This window comes from Daldinia vernicosa, assembly GCF_022497035.1.
Source record: "Daldinia vernicosa strain CBS 139.73 unplaced genomic scaffold F5Y00scaffold_40, whole genome shotgun sequence".
Classification (NCBI taxonomy): Eukaryota; Fungi; Ascomycota; class Sordariomycetes; order Xylariales; family Hypoxylaceae; genus Daldinia; species Daldinia vernicosa.
The window spans coordinates 105,154-123,378 of record NW_025953956.1 but is presented as its reverse complement, the minus strand read 5'-3'; the positions used below and the strand labels follow the sequence as shown (position 1 = coordinate 123,378).

Sequence of the window (18,225 nt, the reverse complement as noted above, 5' to 3'; positions counted from 1 at the left end):
TTTGTTGACATTTATATATATATGTTATATATATACACACACATAGAGACAGAGGCGAATCGTGTAGTTATACTACCTGCTTATATGTATATGGTGAGATTCGGTAACCGTAAGTGGTATTGAGTTTTTGACGCAGGCTTACTTCCAATGCACATGTACGTAAAATGGTGTGATCGGGGGCTAACTAATAAGCGTTGGGCATATTTACAAATTCTTGGACATGACAGGCTCGATTACGTAGTGTATAGATTTCAGATGAACTTGTTTACCCCTCGAGGAAGCCGACTTAAATAGAAATATGCTTAAATAGACATATGAAAAAGAAAGACAGAAAGATAGGGAATCGGACGGATTGTCTCAATAGTAATAGTAAAGATAGAATCCCGGAAACCCGGCATCTATCGTATGCATAGCTCTTATGTACCTACCTACTATGATGATAGACTGTATTAGGTTAGGTATTAGTATTCAGCCATTAAAGTCCTACGTGACTAGCGCAATCATGATCGTGGAATCCATGACTTCGTCGAGTGTACCTACAAAGTTTCAATTTCGATATTGCCTTATGTATGTGGTAAGGGCCTGGCGTCCTTGAATCAAAGTTATTTAACAATATTTAATAATAATAAGAAGAAGAAGACGACTAAGACGATTATTGAGGTTTGAATATGCGCGACAAGCACGGATTAGGAACTGAGGATGTTGAGCCTGGGGGTTCTTTTACCAAAAAAAGATCTTACCCCACTGATTTAATCGATAGGCCTTTCTTGAGCGGACCTTTGAGCGGGCGAGACGTTCAGTGGTTCAGAGGCGTGGCTGCTCCCTCATATTGTATGTACATACCAGCTTGTACCGAAGGTTATGCCCGCGGTTGCACTGCACGTACCACCCGAACCTATCTACTTTTAGTTCAATTCTGACACTGACAACCTCTTACCCGATAGTAGCAGTATTGTATCGTACCAGCATAGTAGGATGTAGCAGCAATTAATACCCTAGTGATTCTCCCCACTTGTAAGTTGCAGCAGCAGCAGCAGCAGCACCTGCCCTGCCTTCAACTTCGCCCTGCTTTGCAAGACCTTGTTACATTCAGTCTGCGTCTACCAAATCCAAAACCTTTTCAGCCCTCAATCTTGGCTCTGGGCTTTACCGCATTCTTCGTCTCTAGCAGCCCGCCTATCTCTTACCAAGATCCTTTTTCTTGAATATCAACCAGCTTTTTCTAGCGCACTTGGAGACGCTGCGCTTCTCCGTGCACTCTGGATTACCATCTCCATATAGATACGAATATACATACCTACATACCTACCTACATACCTACATTCATACATTCATACATACCTAACCTAACCTCATACATACATGCCTACCTAGCTTCACGATACAAAGCCGACTTAAAACTTGAGAACTCTCTAGAGGGAAATGTTCTACTCTACCCCTCTTTGATGGCGCCGCCCTATTAATAAAAAGCTGCGAGGACCAGCGCGAGAGCGACAATGACAATGACGCGAGATGACAGCCGTATCACCTCCTTCGCGAGTTCCAGCAGTGGTCACAGTGGTCACTCAAGTGTTACGCTGAAGCCATCCGTTCCTAATCGTTCAGTCTCGGTCTCTTCAACCTCGCTCTCCTCAGCCTCCACTAAAGCTACGCCGAAACCCATCAAGACGAGCGAATATGGCAAAATCAGGTACGTCATGACTGGATTCTTTCTTCTCTATACGGATTGGGCCCAGTGAATCATGTGCGGAGCTATCGGCCTTGTCACATTTCATCCGAAGCCTATCTCGAGTGTCCCTGGTGAGGATAAATTAAGTGCCGAGGAACAAGTCAACTGTCTCTAGCGAAATAGTCGCTTTGTCTACAACGATGTCATTAGCAGCAAAGTTTCTGAAAGCTAACCATGTATGCGTTTCGAACATTACACAGACCGTCTGCTGAAGACTCTCAAGTCTCACCGACAACTTCCGGTCATCGCCTTGCTTTATCACCGACTTCGACCGCATCTAGCAGTTCACTACTCGACAGTCGACGAATGAGCGACCTTGCCGACTACCGTCGCGATCTTGCCGTTCTTAACCCAGCTAGTGGTCGTATTCCCCAAATCCAACGAGATCCTCCAACCAGTCCGAATTCTCAGCATAATATTGCGCCTTGGATGTCTGTCAACGGTGGGGCGGCTACGTCTCCGACTGGTTTCGGGACGAGCTTCTACAATGATTCGAGCGACAATGTATCCACTACCTCCCAACTTTCGCCCGCTTTTAGATTAGGCCCTTCGCGGCCTGCTCAGGCATCGAGCAATGAGTCCCCCGATGCGGCGTACTTCACGGATGACAGGCGACCTTCAGCAGCTAGTATAACAACAGCAAGTAGTCAAGGCTCTAAAAACAGTGGTAGTAGAGGGGGGCTTAAGAAATTACAGGGGTTCTTCGGAGAGGATTTTCCAGGTCGCGATTCATCCGAAACTAGCCTGCCAGCACCGCCTCTGCCCTCTCAAAATCAAAAAGATCAACGTTCCTACTCTTTCAACCGACCGCGTCGTGGGAGGAACGACTCGAACGCTACCGATCATACCAGAGAGCCTTCGCCCTCTTCCTCACGACCGCGTACGCCGGTACCTTCAAGCGATGTAGTACCATTTTTATACCAAGAGGCCAATGATATCGCCAAATACGGTGAAGCTCCGGTTCGCGATATACTGACCGGTCCAGACAGAGAGCGCTACACAGGGGAAAGTTCTACACAAATACCACCGAAAACTTCGTCGTCCTCTCGCTCTGGACACTCGATTGTGCATTTGTCTAGTCATCACCGTCACCACAGGAGCATCGACGACTCCAATACTTTGCGCCCGGTTATCAGTCGCGAAGACCCGGCTCTAAACGTTCAAAATATGAATCAAAATATGAAGGAAAGAGGCGGCTCTGCAGCGACTGCGCCGCGATCGCGGGCCCAGAGTCCCACGCCAAGCAGCAATAGCAATGGCAGTAGACTTGCATCTATCGATGGCCAAACATCCCCCGGCGCTCCTGGAAAACGGGGCATCTTTGATCGGCTACGACGACACAAGCACAAGGACGATAGCCAAGCATCCCGTTTAAGAAGCATGCCCGGCTCTTCTCGCTCGCTTGCACCATCGTCATCCCGGCAAGATTTATCGAAAGGGAATCAGTCGCCTTATGACAAAGCTCCCCTTGCTGCGGAAACTACAGCCCCCCAAACTCGCCCATCCACCTCACGACAAGCGACTTTCAATAATAAATTCCCCTTCTCGAAGAAGGGGCGTCCGCATAAGACCTATGACGATCCCGATGAACACATCGGTCCAACTGATAGGAATGACAAGGGCAATGTGTTCGTTCTTGATACAAATCTGAACGATATGGAGGGCATATTGGCACAACCTCCGCCTTTGACACCTATGGAGCCTTTGTTCGTACCGACAGATATCGAGCCTTCGGAACCAGTTCAATCCAAAGGAACCGGGGCATGGAACGCGCCAGACAGCTGGGCTGTCCGTCGTAATGCAGAGGAAAAAGAGACTCATGTCCCTGAAGTTGAGGAAGTCGGGGCGCCACCAAAACCCGAGGAGAAGCAGAGTCCTCACTGCATACGGGTATTCCGCGCCGATGGCACCTTTGCAACCGTACAGATGCCACTGAACTCCACCGTTTCCGACGTTATGACCCAAGTCGTTAAGAAGACATTCGTCACCGAAGGTCTCGAGAACTACCATATTGTGTTGAGAAAGCATAATTTATCTCGGGTTTTAGCTGCTCCAGAGAAACCGCTTCTAATACAGAAGAGATTGCTGCAACAGGTAGGATATGAGGAAAAAGATCGCCTGGAAGATATTGGCCGAGAAGACAATGGTTACTTGTGCCGTTTCTTATTCCTGTCAGCGAGGGACAACCATTTCACAATGAGCCCCCAGGACCTCGGGCTCGGTAGAGCCACGAAGTTCAACCATGTTGATCTTTCCGGACGAAACCTAATTACAATTCCTATCACGCTCTATTCCAAAACCTCCGATATAATATCTTTGAATCTATCCAGGAACCTTTCTCTCGACCTTCCCCGGGACTTTATCCAAGCGTGTCACCAGTTGCGTGATATCAAGTTCTCTAATAACGAAGCTCGAAAATTGCCCATAAGCATCGGGAGGGCGAGCAGTTTAACATATCTTGACGTATCGAATAATCGACTAGAGGAACTGGAACATGCTGGGCTTGGCCACCTTACTGGTTTATTGAAGCTGAGCTTAGCAAATAATCGTCTGAACCACCTACCTCGGGAGTTTGGCGCTTTCAGGGCGCTTCGCTCTCTAAATCTGTCTTCGAATTTCCTGGACAAGTTTCCAGTTTTCTTATGCGACCTGGAAAGCCTGGTAGACATCGACGTCAGTTTCAATTCAATCGCATCTCTCCCGGACGAACTAGGGAGGCTACAAAGTCTCGAAAAGTTTGTCATGACCAATAACCGGCTTGTCGGGTCCTTACCATCAACATTGAGGGAGCTTCTGAACCTCCGCGAGTTGGATATAAAATACAACGGGCTCACTTCGATAGATGTCGTATACGAACTTCCTAAGTTGGAGATTCTATCTGCAGATCACAACATGATTTCCCAAATCGTCGGTAGCTTCGAGCGAGTCCGCAGTTTGAAGTTGAATTCTAACCCCATCACCAAATTTGAAATTACGAGCCCTGTGCCAACCCTCAAGATGCTCAATTTGTCAAACGCTCAGCTTGCCAGCATCGACGGCTCGTTTAACAACATGGTTAATTTAGAGAGGCTTGTGCTAGACCGTAATTACTTTGTTTCTCTTCCTAGTACCATTGGTACTTTGAGAAGGCTGGAACATTTTAGCATAGCCCACAACTCTGTAGGCGAGCTACCTCCGGAAATTGGTTGTTTAAGCGAACTGAGAATACTGGATGTCAGAGGGAACAATATTAGAAAGTTGCCAATGGACTTGTGGTGGGCAAACAAGTTGGAGACGCTCAATGCCTCTTCAAATGTGCTAGAGAATTTCCCAAAGCCCGCTTCACGTCCACCCCAGATGCCCGGAGAATCTTCAGGCTCGCCTGCTCCTAGTAATAAGCTGCCTACCGGACCTCTATCTCAAGCGTCTAGCTCCGAAGATCTTCTCGCCGATAGATCGCGCCAACCAAGTCAAGCATCAAGCACATTACTGAGCGTTGGACCTTCTCCCGTTCCTTCTAGCGACAGAAAAAGTTCTGTTGTTTCGGTCTACGGAAAGGGGGGGCGCAAAACTTCGGTCCTTTCGCGAACAACAACGGCTAGTAGCAGTACTAACGGGACTATGACTCCTGCCATAGGGTCGAGAAAAGACTCGGGACTTTCTACCCGGTTAACTAACACGTTTGCCGGTTCGTTGAGAAACTTATATCTTGCTGATAACCAGCTAGACGACGATGTGTTCGAGCAGATCACGCTGCTGGCCGAATTGCGCGTTCTCAATTTATCGTATAACGACTTGAACGACATGCCACAACGGTGTATCAAGAATTGGCCCCAGCTCGTAGAGCTTTATTTGTCGGGCAACGACCTCACAAGCTTGCCAGTTGATGATCTGGAAGAGTACAGCTTGCTTCAGGTGCTCCACATTAACAATAACAAATTCACGAACCTTCCCGCAGATATTTCCCGAGCCAAAAAGCTGGCTGTATTGGATTGTGGAAACAATTCCCTTAAGTACAATATCTCAAACGTGCCATACGATTGGAATTGGAACCTAAACCCAAATTTGCGGTTCCTCAACTTGTCAGGAAACAAACGACTGGAAATCAAACAGACAAATGCTGGCCTAGTGTCCCAGAACCGCGAGCAATATACCGACTTCAGTCGGTTGTTGAACCTTCGTGTGCTTGGATTGATGGATGTCACCCTTACTCAGCCAAGTATTCCAGACCAGAGCGAAGATCGTCGTGTCAGAACCTCAGGTTCATTAGCTGGCCATCTACCATATGGTATGGCTGATACACTAGGTAAAGGCGAGCACCTATCAACCATCGACCTGGTCGTCCCGAGGTTCAATTCCTCAGACTCAGAGACGCTCTTAGGCTTGTTTGACGGACAGGCATTGTCCAGCGGTGGCTCTAAGATCGCCAAGTATCTTCACGAGAATTTCGGGCATATCTTCTCAATGGAACTGAAAGCTTTGAAGACACGCCAAAACGAGACGCCTGTAGATGCGCTTAGGCGTGCATTCCTCGCCCTTAACAAAGACCTTGTAACTGTAGCGGTTGAGCATAGTGAAAAGAGGCCGTTGATGTCGCATCGTGGTTCGTCAGCGTCGGTCGTCCTTAGCAAGGAAGACCTTAATTCTGGGGGTGTTGCCACTGTGGCATACCTGCAAGGTCAAGAACTGTACGTTGCCAATGTCGGCGACGCACAGGCAGTACTCATCCAATCCGACGGCCAACATAAAATCCTCACGCGGAAACACGACCCCGCAGAGCCGGGTGAGCGTCAACGAATACGCGATGCTGGAGGTTGGGTATCGCGCCAGGGGAAGCTGAATGATCTACTCGAAGTCTCTCGTGCCTTCGGCTATATCGACTTAATGCCGGCTGTACAGGCAGCTCCCCATGTTCTACAGATACCTATCGCGCCGCAGGACGAAACGATTTTAATCGCAACAAAGGAGTTATGGCAGTATCTTACTCCGGGCTTAGTGGTCGACGTCACTCGATCGGAGCGGGGCGATCTCATGCGTGCTGCACATAAGCTACGAGATCTTGCTATCGCGTACGGTGCAACTGGGAAAATCATGGTCATGATGATCAGCGTCTCTGATCTCAAGCGGCGCCAGGAGCGGTCAGCTCGTTTGCATAGAGGGCAGAGCATGTCACTGTATCCCTCTGGCGTCCCAGACGATTTTCAGTATCCGGCCAGGCGAGGCAGAAAAGTCAAGGGCGAGGTCCAAGACTCCACATTACACAGGCTCGATCCTGAAGTTCCCGCCCCTACTGAAAAGCCATCCATTGTTTTCACTGATATCAAGAACTCAACTAATCTGTGGGAAACGTACCCGTCGGCCATGAGATCCGCGATAAAAGTGCACAATGAAATTATGCGACGGCAACTTCGTCGAATCGGGGGGTACGAAGTCAAGACTGAAGGTGATGCCTTCATGGTCTCTTTCCCTACCGCCACCTCGGCGCTCTTGTGGTGCTTTGCCGTCCAAACCCACCTACTAACGGCAGATTGGCCCTCGGAAATTTTGAACTCGGTTTCTTGCCAAGAGGTGTACGATAATGATAATAACCTCATCTTCAGAGGCTTATCGGTCAGGATGGGTATCCATTATGGCGAACCGGTGGCCGAGATTGACCCCGTTACACGTCGTATGGACTATTTTGGTCCAATGGTGAATAAAGCATCTCGTATTTCTTCCGTAGCCGATGGAGGTCAGATTACCGTGTCCACGGATTTTATCTCCGAAATTCAGCGTTGTCTTGAGACCTACCAGGAAAATGAGCGAAATGGAGCTGCTGGCTCTGAGGAAACTTTCGATGATGATGCAACGTCGGCGGCAATTAGGAGGGAGCTAAAGTCGCTCAGCTCACAAGGGTTTGAAGTCAAGGATATGGGTGAACGAAAACTCAAAGGCCTCGAAAACCCTGAGGGTATTTATTCGCTCTATCCGCACGCTCTTGCTGGTCGTATCGAACATCATAATAATGCATTGATAACGACCGATCCTGCCGAGAAGCCTGCCACACTTCAGCCCGGAAGTGAACTCGGATTCGATCCGAATCTTATCTGGTCTCTTTGGAAAGTTAGTTTGCGCCTGGAGATGCTTTGTAGTTCTTTGGAGGAGATGTCGAGCTGCGGTTTGCAGCCTCCCGAAACCGAACTATTGGAGCGTATGAAGCAACGTGGTGGTGAACTGACGGAGCAGTTCTTATTCAACTTCATGGAACATCAAGTGAGCCGTATAGAGGTATGCATTTTGTGCCCTATCCTATCATTATCCCTTTTTTTCTTTTCTTTTTCTGTGTTCTTGTATTTACTAACCGGTCTTCATTATAGACTTGCATCTCCACACTCACGATGCGACATATCGCCATGGGTAGCGGCCAGATTAGCTCTCTGGATGATCTCCGAACACCGATGGCTGTCGTCCTCGACAATCTCGCCGCCCAGCTAGCCGAACTCGAACGATACAAGGCTAGATACGGCGACCTTACTACCACTGATAGTGAGGGTGAGGAACTCACTAGCGACCAAGAGTCTGACGACTGATAGCCTCCGTTTTTGACTATCCTAACATCTTGCCCTCCATTTCCATATAGTATATCATGCTAAGATCCTACCGGCCCACGTCTTTAACCGTACTACTACTTTGCGTTCTTTTTCCACGCAACTGAAAAGGGCTGCGCAGTTCCACCCTATATACAATACCTACCTTTAATGTGCTATGACGAAGATATCTCTTATGACTGCTTCTGGGGAGGCGAGATTGTTTGTTTACAAGTCATATTCGGGTGGTTGACTGAAACATGGGCGACGGCATCCTGCCAGCAGCCGAGGGCTCAAACGGAGACTACCATTGGCGTTTAGACGCTGACGAATAACAACTGGGGTGTGAGAATGTGCGTTTTTTTTGGAATATTCGAAAAAAAAAGTTCAGGTTTGGATGTAAACCTCGTTATTATTACTGCTTTGGGCATGGTACTGGGATACTTTCTTAAAGGGCATAATTAGCTACGCCGTCGTTGCTATCGCGCAGACGCTGCGAGTGGGCGTTTCCAGGGAGGGCACTGGGGGGGTAGGGGGTGAGAAGAGAAACGGGAGGATCTATTCCCTCCTTTTTTAAATGTTTTCCCGTTCGTGGTTGGCGAGCAGGCGTTCTATCGGCCCTCACGCACACTACCACGCAAATACATGTAACGGGTACGTACGGCTGCTGGCTAGCATCGTCTACCTGACATACACAGGTCAAGAAAGCCGCATCAAATAGGTGGTAGGTGGACCGCTCATCATTAGGAATGAGTTAGTTTGGCTATTGTCAGTGTATAACCGAGTTGATTTTGCATTTATCCTGTCTTGATGAACATATGTGATATCGCTCAAGTTATCAATACCTATAGTCTTCAAGAAATGTGGCGGCATGTATCATTATATTACAATAAAACTCTGTATATTAGCACATAACTTAGTTGCCTAAGAGGTATCTTTCTAATCATAATCATATCTACATTCTCGAAAGTAGTTTTGTAAGCTAATAATAGAAACGGTAAGTAAAAAGACTTGGTGATAAGTACCTAACCCAACCTGAGCACCACCTACTTGGGTAAAATTAAATAAAAAGCAAAAAGTAAACGACCTCGAGCCGGACACGAACCCACGACCTCTCGTCAGAAAAACCAAAAAAATTGCATCCGCCGGGATTTGCACCCGGGTTTTTCCTTTACCGTTAAACCACAAGGGAAAATGGGAGAGGAATAAGTTCACTACTACTTCACGGATGCGTTTCTTGTCTGTGCGTTGGAAAGTATGGCGTTTATTAGACATTATAAGGGTTCTATCTAGCTCGGGAGGTAGGAAGGCAGGTGCGTAGGTATGGAGGCTGGCAGGTGCGAGGGACGTTGCTACCGTGATGGCGGGACTACGTACCTTAGGTAGGTAGGTACGGTAACTAAGGGAAGGAACTAAGGGAAGGAACTAAGGGAAGGAACTAAGGGAAGGAACGCGTTCGGAAGTGAGAAGACGCGTCTTAGAAGGAAGGCTGTTAACACTTGAAGCTGAAAAGTACATAGGTTAGGTACAATACTTATAAATGGAGCTTACTACGTAGGTACCTACCTATGTGTAAGGCTTCTTATACTATTCGCATGCATGCGTGCATTTTTTATATCTGCTTCCGACATATACCATAATATCAAGGCCAATTTAGTAAAAAATAGCAGCACGCTTTCAATGGAGATTCTAATAGTTCATATGGTATTATTTAACATAACTACCTAATATAAAGTATATATTGTTTAGATGTTACTACTTTAGGTACATTAGGCACACATCACACATCTACACACTCTCCTATGTCTTAATGATTACTTCGTAATAAGGTCTTAATGTCCCCTATTATTTCTAGCATAAGCTAACATACATGGGCTAGTAGTCCTTTTATACAAACGGGGCAACCTGTAAGGAAAAAGCTGTTCGGTTACTTGCTTAAGGGGCAAGTAGTCTGTTGTCTGTCCAGTATGTAAATAACATCAACTCCATCCACATAAGCACGCATAAATAAATACAAACAAACATCGAATACGATTTGCTCTGATCCTCATTGTTCATTTCATTTTAGCCATATAACAAATGATACTGTATAGACCTTAGGTAACTATAACTAATATAACTAATAGAATACAAAGCTGTAAGGGGTATATCCGTATACATCATTCACATCAGAAACTGCCACATTACCTTCATCACGATATATCATATAAATTGCCCAATCGGGTAGCGTCGGGCCTCATCTGGATGGACCCAGCCCACCTGCTCCCCAAATCTTGCATCTTGCTTGCCTCCCATCCCCTCAGCCTTGCCACGTCACTTGTACACACCAAGATACACCCAAACGCAGCTATCCCATGCCATGCCATACAACAGTACAACCAATGCCCCAAATCTAGTGGGGTCCCCTTACACATCTGCCATGGAGACGAGAATATCCAACCCTACGAAACTATCATCCCCATAACCATATGAGAGGCACAACCCCATCCAAAAATGTCCCATAAATCTTAAAAATTGTTTTGTGAGGAGTAAATTACGAAAATCAAAAAAACAAGTTCAAGAAAATATTTCTGTGGCCAATGGTGGTAGGGTCTCGCCCTGTTCATCAAGTCTCCAGCTCCGCTCCTCAAGAGCCAGTGAGCTTCCTCCACCAACTGCTCCGAGGTGTCGAGTCCGTAAAGAAAGATTCGCGCGGGCCACCTTTGGCACCATTCTTATCACCACTGCCGTCCGAACCGCCTACGCGACGATCTCGACGATCCCGTTGGTCTCGTTGGTCTCGTTGATCCCGTTGATCCCGTTCCTCGTGGCGCGCGCGACGGCGTCGTCGATCGTCTTCCATTTCCGCATCAATATCACCATACTTCGCGCGACGGCGTGCTCGTCGTGCAGCTCGGCGAGCTTCTTCGTCGTCCTCAGGAGGCGCATCGGTAGTGGGGCCATCCTCAGGGGGTGGTCCAGACTCTGAATGCTCCTTCACCCAGGAATCTGTACCCGAGTGAGGCCAAACCGCAGGTCTATTTCGTCTGCGATCACGATCACGATCGCGATCGCGATCGCGCTCGTCTACGGCATGTCGTGAAGATCTTTCCTGGGGGTAGACGTAATCTTCAACCGGCATGGTACGTCTTCGATTGGCCTTTTCTTCGGCACGCCTGGCTTCGTGTCTCCTCCGTCGTCGTTCTTCTTCGTCCTCGGAAGCGTCAGTGTAGCGTGGTCGCCGTCTTTCAGCCCTAGCAGCGCGGCGAGCTTCTGCTTCCATCTCGGCGGCGGCTGCCTCCTTTTCAAGTCTACGAAGCCGACGCCGTTCGGCTCTCTCAGCTTCTTTAGCTTCGACTGCGAGGCGCTCTGCTTCGCGTTCTCGGGCAGCCCTACGCTCAGCTCGTCGGGCCTCGCGTTCAGCTTGTTTACGAGCTTCAGCCTCTTCTTCATATCTTCTCCGCCTCTCGCGCCTTTCCTCTTCTTTGGCTAGACGCGCTTCTTCTACTGCCTTCTCTTCGGCCCTTCTGGCACGGCGAGCTGCACGGCGGGCTTCTCTCTCGTCGTCTATGGCATCTGCATCGACAACGTGATAATCTCGTGTAGACCGCCTAGCCCTCTTCTCGGGCCGAACCTCATCGTCCGTAGTGTGGTATGTACTGCGACGACGTGGCTCGGGACGCGGCTCGGGGCGTGATTCGGAGCGCGGATTCGAGGACTTAAGCCCCCCAAAAAGACCAGCAAAGCCTTTCTTGGCAGTCGAGCTTGATCGCTTGAGAGGTGCCGCATCGGCTGGGTTTCCTATATCAAACATGACCCTATCATCCTCGGTTCTGAACTGTTTTGGGTTAGCCAGGGCAAATTTTGTATAACGGCGAGCTCCTACCTTTGGCCGTCTGCGAGCCGACTTCTCAGGGCTCGAAGGGGCGTCTCCGGCCCCAACCATGACGATGTCCTCATCGTCCAAGGCGCGTGCCATAGAGGTCTTGCGGCTGCGGCTCTTTTCGCTCTTGTCAACACCGAAGATCTTGGCAGCCTTGGAGGACATCATAGGAATTTCCTCAGGCGGTGGCGACACTAATCCATTTGCTATATCATCCGAATGACGACGCGAAGTTGACTTGCTCGCACTGTAGCGTTTATCGCGGGTTGACATGGAGCGCGAGATAGGGGGGGTGCTCTGAAATATACTGTTCGTGCGCAGATTGGTAGCTGGTGGCAATTTCTTTTTTGGGTGCTCTTCTGATTTATTGTCCTTTTCCGACGACGAGCCCTTGGAAGAAGACGACTTCTCTTTCTCTTTCCGGGCCCTCTTCTCTTCGGATCTTGGCTTGGACCTCCTCTCCTCTTTGTGAGGCGTTGCCGACCACGCTCCCCATGATGCACCACCACCTTCACGGCTGATCTTGGGTCGATCTCTCCTAGAGAGCTTGACTTCGGGTGGCGGTGTAGGAGGCCCGTCGGGGGCGGCTGGAGGAGGAATGGGTACCTCGGGAGGCGGTGGTGGAATAGGAACCTCAGGCGGTGGTGGGGGTACCTCGACGGCCTTGGCTTTGCTCTTCCTACTGCTCTTCTTTTTCTTTTCTATCGGTGCCATATCAACTATGTCGACGATTTCATTCTCATCCTCGTCAGGGAACCCCCCGGGGAGTACATCTCTAGAGGACCTAAATTTGTTATCTTCTTCGACGGGTGGTGCGATACGAACACGTGGCGGCGGCGCAGCCAGCCCGTCAATCAGATTATCGTCTTCTTCCTCTTTGGCCGGTTCGAATTTCCTAAGCTTTTCGGCAAGCTTACCGTTCTTGGCCTTAGCTTTCCTTGGCTTTATCCAGTCATCATCGGTTGTGGGTGTCTTCGAAGACGATGGCACATCCTCAATCGGGGGTTCTTCCGGAAGCTTTGATGACTCAGCACATATAATCTCGGCTGCTCCCGAAGTCTTGGGCATCTTGGGGCTACTTACTGGTTCGGGTGACGAGCTCTTCGCCCTAGCACCCCAGAATGAAAATGCATCAGATTTATACGTCTCGGCCTTAGGTTTGGGCTGAGGTTGTATTTTGGGAGCTGAGAAGCCAGACAAAAGCTCGTCGATCTGTTCGGGAGCAAGATCAATATTATCGAGATCCAGGTCGTCGTCGTCCCTGCTATTATCCTTTTCTTTCTCCTCTTCTCGTTCTCTCTCCTCTCTTTCTTTCTCCTCCCTCTCTCTCTCCTCCCTCTCTCTCTCTCTTTCCCGCTCCTTCTCTTTCTCCCTCTCTTTTTTAGACAATTTATCCTTGGTGCCGCCGGATTTAGACTTTTTATCTTCCGACTTGGAACTCTTTTTCGACTTCTTCTTGGCTGCTGCTTCGGCTTCTTCGCGTTCGCGCCTAGCTAGCTCCTCAGCCTCACGAGCTTCCTCTTCTGCTTCACGCGCCGCTTGTTCCTGAGCTTCCCGTTCCCTCTGCTCTTCAGCCTCTCGCGCCGCTTGCTCCTCAGCTTCTTGCGCTTCTCGTTCTGCGTCAAGTGCCTCTTGGTCTTGTGCCTCTTTGGACGCTTTCGCTTCTGCACGGGCCTGGGCTCTCTCAGTAAGTTCATCAAGTCTCATTTGATCTGCCGCCTTGAGCTTCTTCTTTTTCTTGCTCTTAGCTGTGAGTGCCGCAAGCTCGGCTTCCTCTTCGGCAATTTCGTCTGCAAGCGCTGCAGCGGCTTGCTCTTCGGCCTCTTGGGCTTCCGCCGCAGCGGTTTGCTCTGCTTCTAGGGCTTCTGCCGAAGCTATTTCCTCAGCCTCTCGTTGGGCTAGCTCTTCAGCTTCTTTAGCAGCCTTCTCCTCAGCACGACGTTTGGCATTTGCAGTGAGCTCATCGAATCTTCTCTGGTTAGACTTAGAGAGTTTCTTCTTCTTGCTCTTGGTTGTTAGCATTGCTAGCTCGTCTTCTTCGGCGGCAATCTGATTTGCCAATTCCGCGGCTGCTCTCTTTTCTTCCTCGTTTTCTCCAGTTTTGGCATCATCCCAGACATTCTCTTCCAGCTCTTGGCCTGACATACTCATTTCCAACGAAGGTGGTGTGGGTGCTGGAGGTGGAGATGTCTTCTTGCCTTTGCCTAGTCCCCAATTCCAGTCATCGTCGTCAAAATTGCCACCCCTACTCTCTTCTACTGAGTCGGGTTTGACACCGTTAAGGTGAGGCTCGTTCTCTATCTCGACCGGAATGTTCTTACTGCCCTTCTTCTTTTTATCTTTCTTTGACCTGCTAGTCCAGGGGTCGTCGTTCTTAGGCTCTTCGATCGAGTCAGGCATCAGATTGTTTTCATTTTTGTCCTTGTCGGCTGTGAAGCTGCCCCAGAAGTCGTCGGCTTCAGGTACGGCGGGCCGGGGGTCCGAGTCATCGTGCTCTGGATCTGTGTTGGCTTCGACAAGAGCCGTTGAAGCCTGGATTTTCTTCTTACCCCAGCCCAGCCAACCTTCGTTACCTTCATCAACGGGAGACTCCTCCTTCGCTTTCTTGGCGGGCTTCTTGGCAGCACCCCAAAAGCTCCAAGCACTCGGCTGCTCAGTAGCTGAAGTAGAAGTTGGTTCCCGTTCATGTTCTGGCTCAGAGGTAGATGGAGCTGATGGTGCCACTTCCTCTTCCTTGGGTGGCTTTTCCGGGACAGTGGTGGTCTTGCTCTTCTTCTTTTTGTCCTTCTTAGAGGCTCCGAGGCCCAATGCGTCATCATCATTTTGAGTGGAGAGTACTTCTGGCTTTAGTTCTGACTCCGACTTTTTGAGAGCCAGCTCATCTAATATGCTCTTTTTCTTCTTACCCTTGCCTAGCTCCTTACTTGAGGTGCCCCATGTAGCCCAGTCGTTAGTAGGCTCGACATTTTCTCGTTCTGGCTCCGGTTTTGGTTCTGGTGTGGGTTCGGGAACAGACTCTGGCTCTTTGGGGGGCTCTTCCGCGGTAGTTTTCTTCTTATTTTTCTTATCCTTTTTTAAGGCAGCACCAAACAACCCCCAGATATCGTCATCCGCAGGTTCGGTTTCTTTTATTGGCTCCGATTCTGGTTCTGGTTCCAGCTCCGGTTCAGGCTCTTGCGCTGGCTCTGGTTTCGGCTCTGGTTTCGGCTCTGGTTCCGGCTCCGTCGCACCTTTCTTCTTCTTCTTTTTCTTCTCTTTCGTTGTAGTTGTAAAGGATGGGAAATCGTCAGTTTCCTTCTTCGGGGGCTCCAGCTCAGGTTCGGGTTTTTTGGGGATCTCCTCGGGTAGCTCATCTGCAACGACGTTCTTCTTTTTCTTATCCTTCTTAGTTAATTTACCGAAAATGCCCCATTCGTCTTCATTCTTCTCCGGCTCTTTCGGGGGCTCTGGTAGCACTGGCTCGGGTTCCTTAATTTCCTCGGCACCTTTGCTCTTTTTGCTCTTCTTCTTGGTTGTAGGTTCATCCCAATTCGGCCAGTCATTCTCCTTCTCGGGTTCGGGGACGGGATCAGGCTCAACTATCGGTTCTGGAATAAGTTCAGGTTCGGGGTCTCTCGTCTTCTTCTTTCTATCTTTCTTGGTGACCCCGAATACCTCCCAAGGATCATCGTGCTTGGGCTTGGGTTTGGGCTCGGGCTCGGCTTTCTCTTCTACTATCTCAACGACAGGCTCCGGCGTGGTAGTCGTAGCTTTACCTTTCTTTTTCTTGTCTTTCTTCGTAGTCATGGAGTCTAATAAATTGGCTTCCTCCTTATTCGTAGGTTCAGACGGCGGGGTTAACTCTTCTACCTTTGAAACCTCTGCGATCTTACTCTTCTTTTTGTCCTTTATGCCCCAGCCCCAACCACTTTCAAGAGTAAAGGTCTCAGCTTCTGGATCAGGCACAGGCGAGTCAGACCTCTTGAGTGTTTCAACGCCCTTCTTCTTGCTTTTCTTGGAAGTTGTTCCAAATGTGTCGCTCCAGGGGTTCTCCTCTTTCACAGAATCTGGCTCCGGCTCTAGCTCTGGCTCTGGTGCTGGAGGCTCGGGCTCGGGGGCTTCCTCGATGGCGCCTTTCTTCTTTTTCTTATCTTTCCTAGATGGTGGAACAAGTAAGTCAATGGCGGCCGGGGCAGTATTAACAGTATTGACTACAGGTTCAATCTTATCAGGCTCAGGCGCTACGACCGCAGAACCCTTCTTGCCCTTTTTCTTAGTAGCAGCGGTAGTTTCCCAGGGGCTTCCCCAGTTGTCATCGAACGCAGTCGACCCCAATTCCTTGCTTTGAGCGGCCGGTATATCCTCTTCGAGCTCGGGCTCAGGGTCCCAGATGCTGGTCTTCTTCTTGTTCTTGTCCTTCTTAGTCGAACCCAGGCCCGAGTCAAAATTCTCGGACTTCTCCTCAGGCTTCCTCTTAGGGATGGACGCTTCAGTTTTATCCTCTTTTGCTTCGTCAAAAGATCCGAATCCGAATCCTGTCTTATCCTTCTTAGGTTTAGGCCCATCAATGCTCCACGCACTGGCGTTCGCCTCTTCCTTCTTCTCCCCCTTTTTCTCTTCTTTATCTTTGGAGTGGTCAGCGTCTTTGGACCCAAATAGGCCCCCGAGACCACTACCCCAGCCACCACGCCACGTACTAAATAAGTTGATTTTAGGCTCAGGTGTAGTAGTACTACTACCACGAAGACTAGTATCCAACGACGTCCTCACGGGCTCATCCAACTTGATGTCCTGGAAGGCGTCGGGTTTGCTTGGTGCTTCAGAGGACTCGAGCTTCTCTTCGACCTGGGTCTTCCCCTTCTTCTTTTTCTTGCTGCCAACAGTCTCAGCAGCCGCCATGCTATCGTCTAGCTTCGCGTCGGCCACGTCGTCCTTTTTATCCTTCTCTTTCTCCTTCTCTCTCTCCTCCCTCTCCTCCTTTTCTTTCTCTTTGTCTTTACTATCGTTCCTATCCTTACCTTTATCCTTGTCCTTATCATCATCGTTGCCCTTACCACCGCCATTCCCATCACCACCTGCACCTCCACCGGCGTTTCCTAAATCATCGTTTTGATCACCGTCACCTCCATCAGCACCGCCGTCGTTTTCTTTCGCTGCTTCACTCCAATCGAAGCGCGATACTTGTGGTGTTTTTTTGTTCTTCTTTTTGGCGTGCTGGATAAAGCCGTCCTCTGACAGAAGATCCAAGTAAGGCTCGGTTGCCGAATCGCCGATCAGTGTATCTCTCCGCTGTGCACGACGCCGAGCGTCGTTCGGTGGGGGGAGGTAATTATTCACTAAGTTAGAGTGGTCTTGTTGACGGGCAGCCTCACCAGTTCGAGCTGGATCAATTAGGGGTTTAAAGGGGAGGGGATCTTCGTCATAATGCTTCGATAATCGTCGCGATCGTTTCGGTGTGGAATCAGGCAACACCAGTGGCTTGGGGATAGCATGGTGGGAGACCTTCTGATTATACCTACAGCGCAGTTCCTATTCAGAATTGCGTCTGTTAGCTTCGAGTTCCAACGGCCACTGCGACGGGTATAGAACACAAGTCGCAAAGTCCAAACCAATGGCACTCTATACTATACATCGACCAGCCTATTGAAACAATCCATAACATAATATAGCTAGAATGCTGAGGAACTAGAGACGCCTAAGATAGAGAGCACATACCGATTTTAATCCTGTCACCACCAAAAACCATGCTCTCGAAATAAGATCCAGTCGAGTTTGCAGGTCTAGTTCATCCCACTGCAGAGTCGTTGTCGTGATGGGAGGCCAGGTTTTTGGCCGGCTAAGCCCGTCTCTTGTCGCGCTTGCGCATGGTTCTATAAACGCGGCCGCAGCCATATTGAGGTTGGGAAGCTCGACTGGTCGCGCTAGAGTAAGAGAATCATGGACGCTAAGATGTTGTCTTCGACCGACTAATGACAGCCAGAGGTTGTAGTAAGCTATATTATTAGTTCAGTAATCAAGGAGGGGTGTTTAAAATGCAAAGGCAGAGCCTTCGACCTGTCTATTCTTACAGCTTTGGGGTTGAAAGTCTATGGATATCTAAGCGAGAGAAG

At 49.2% G+C, this 18,225-nt stretch overlaps 3 protein-coding genes and 1 pseudogene across 4 annotated transcripts; 2 read left to right on the top strand and 2 right to left on the bottom strand.

Annotated features, from left to right (window-relative positions):
* The first annotated feature begins 922 nt into the window (after window positions 1–922).
* Window positions 923–1,932, top strand: F5Y00DRAFT_243022 (uncharacterized protein). Its single transcript, XM_048008611.1, has one exon. The coding sequence runs from the start codon at window positions 1,497–1,499 to the stop codon at window positions 1,737–1,739; it is 243 nt and encodes an 80-aa protein (XP_047862717.1). The 5' UTR covers window positions 923–1,496; the 3' UTR covers window positions 1,740–1,932.
* Window positions 1,822–8,785, top strand: F5Y00DRAFT_137094 (adenylate cyclase). The gene is made up of 2 exons (XM_048004312.1): window positions 1,822–7,975; window positions 8,065–8,785. Exons 1-2 carry the CDS (start codon window positions 1,904–1,906, stop codon window positions 8,275–8,277), a joined length of 6,285 nt encoding a protein of 2,094 aa, XP_047862716.1. The 5' UTR covers window positions 1,822–1,903; the 3' UTR covers window positions 8,278–8,785.
* A 626-nt stretch (window positions 8,786–9,411) lies between these two features.
* On the bottom strand, window positions 9,412–9,506 carry F5Y00DRAFT_t117 (annotated as a pseudogene). The gene has a single exon. The product of its transcript is annotated as a tRNA-OTHER (tRNA).
* Window positions 9,507–10,823: 1,317 nt separating this feature from the next.
* Window positions 10,824–17,554, bottom strand: F5Y00DRAFT_137036 (uncharacterized protein). The gene has a single exon (XM_048004311.1). It carries the CDS (start codon window positions 17,012–17,014, stop codon window positions 10,901–10,903), a length of 6,114 nt encoding a protein of 2,037 aa, XP_047862715.1. The 5' UTR covers window positions 17,015–17,554; the 3' UTR covers window positions 10,824–10,900.
* Between the last annotated feature and the right edge of the window lie 671 nt (window positions 17,555–18,225).

Excerpts from the sequence above, each read along its gene's own strand:
- F5Y00DRAFT_243022 (XM_048008611.1), top strand. The coding sequence starts at position 1,497 with ATGACAATGACGCGAGATGACAGCCGTATCACCTCCTTCGCGAGTTCC.
- F5Y00DRAFT_137094 (XM_048004312.1), top strand. The coding sequence starts at position 1,904 with ATGTATGCGTTTCGAACATTACACAGACCGTCTGCTGAAGACTCTCAA. Across the intron at positions 7,976-8,064 it reads ATCAAGTGAGCCGTATAGAG|ACTTGCATCTCCACACTCAC; the intron begins GTATGCATTTTG and ends TCTTCATTATAG.
- F5Y00DRAFT_137036 (XM_048004311.1), bottom strand. The coding sequence starts at position 17,014 with ATGGCGGCTGCTGAGACTGTTGGCAGCAAGAAAAAGAAGAAGGGGAAG.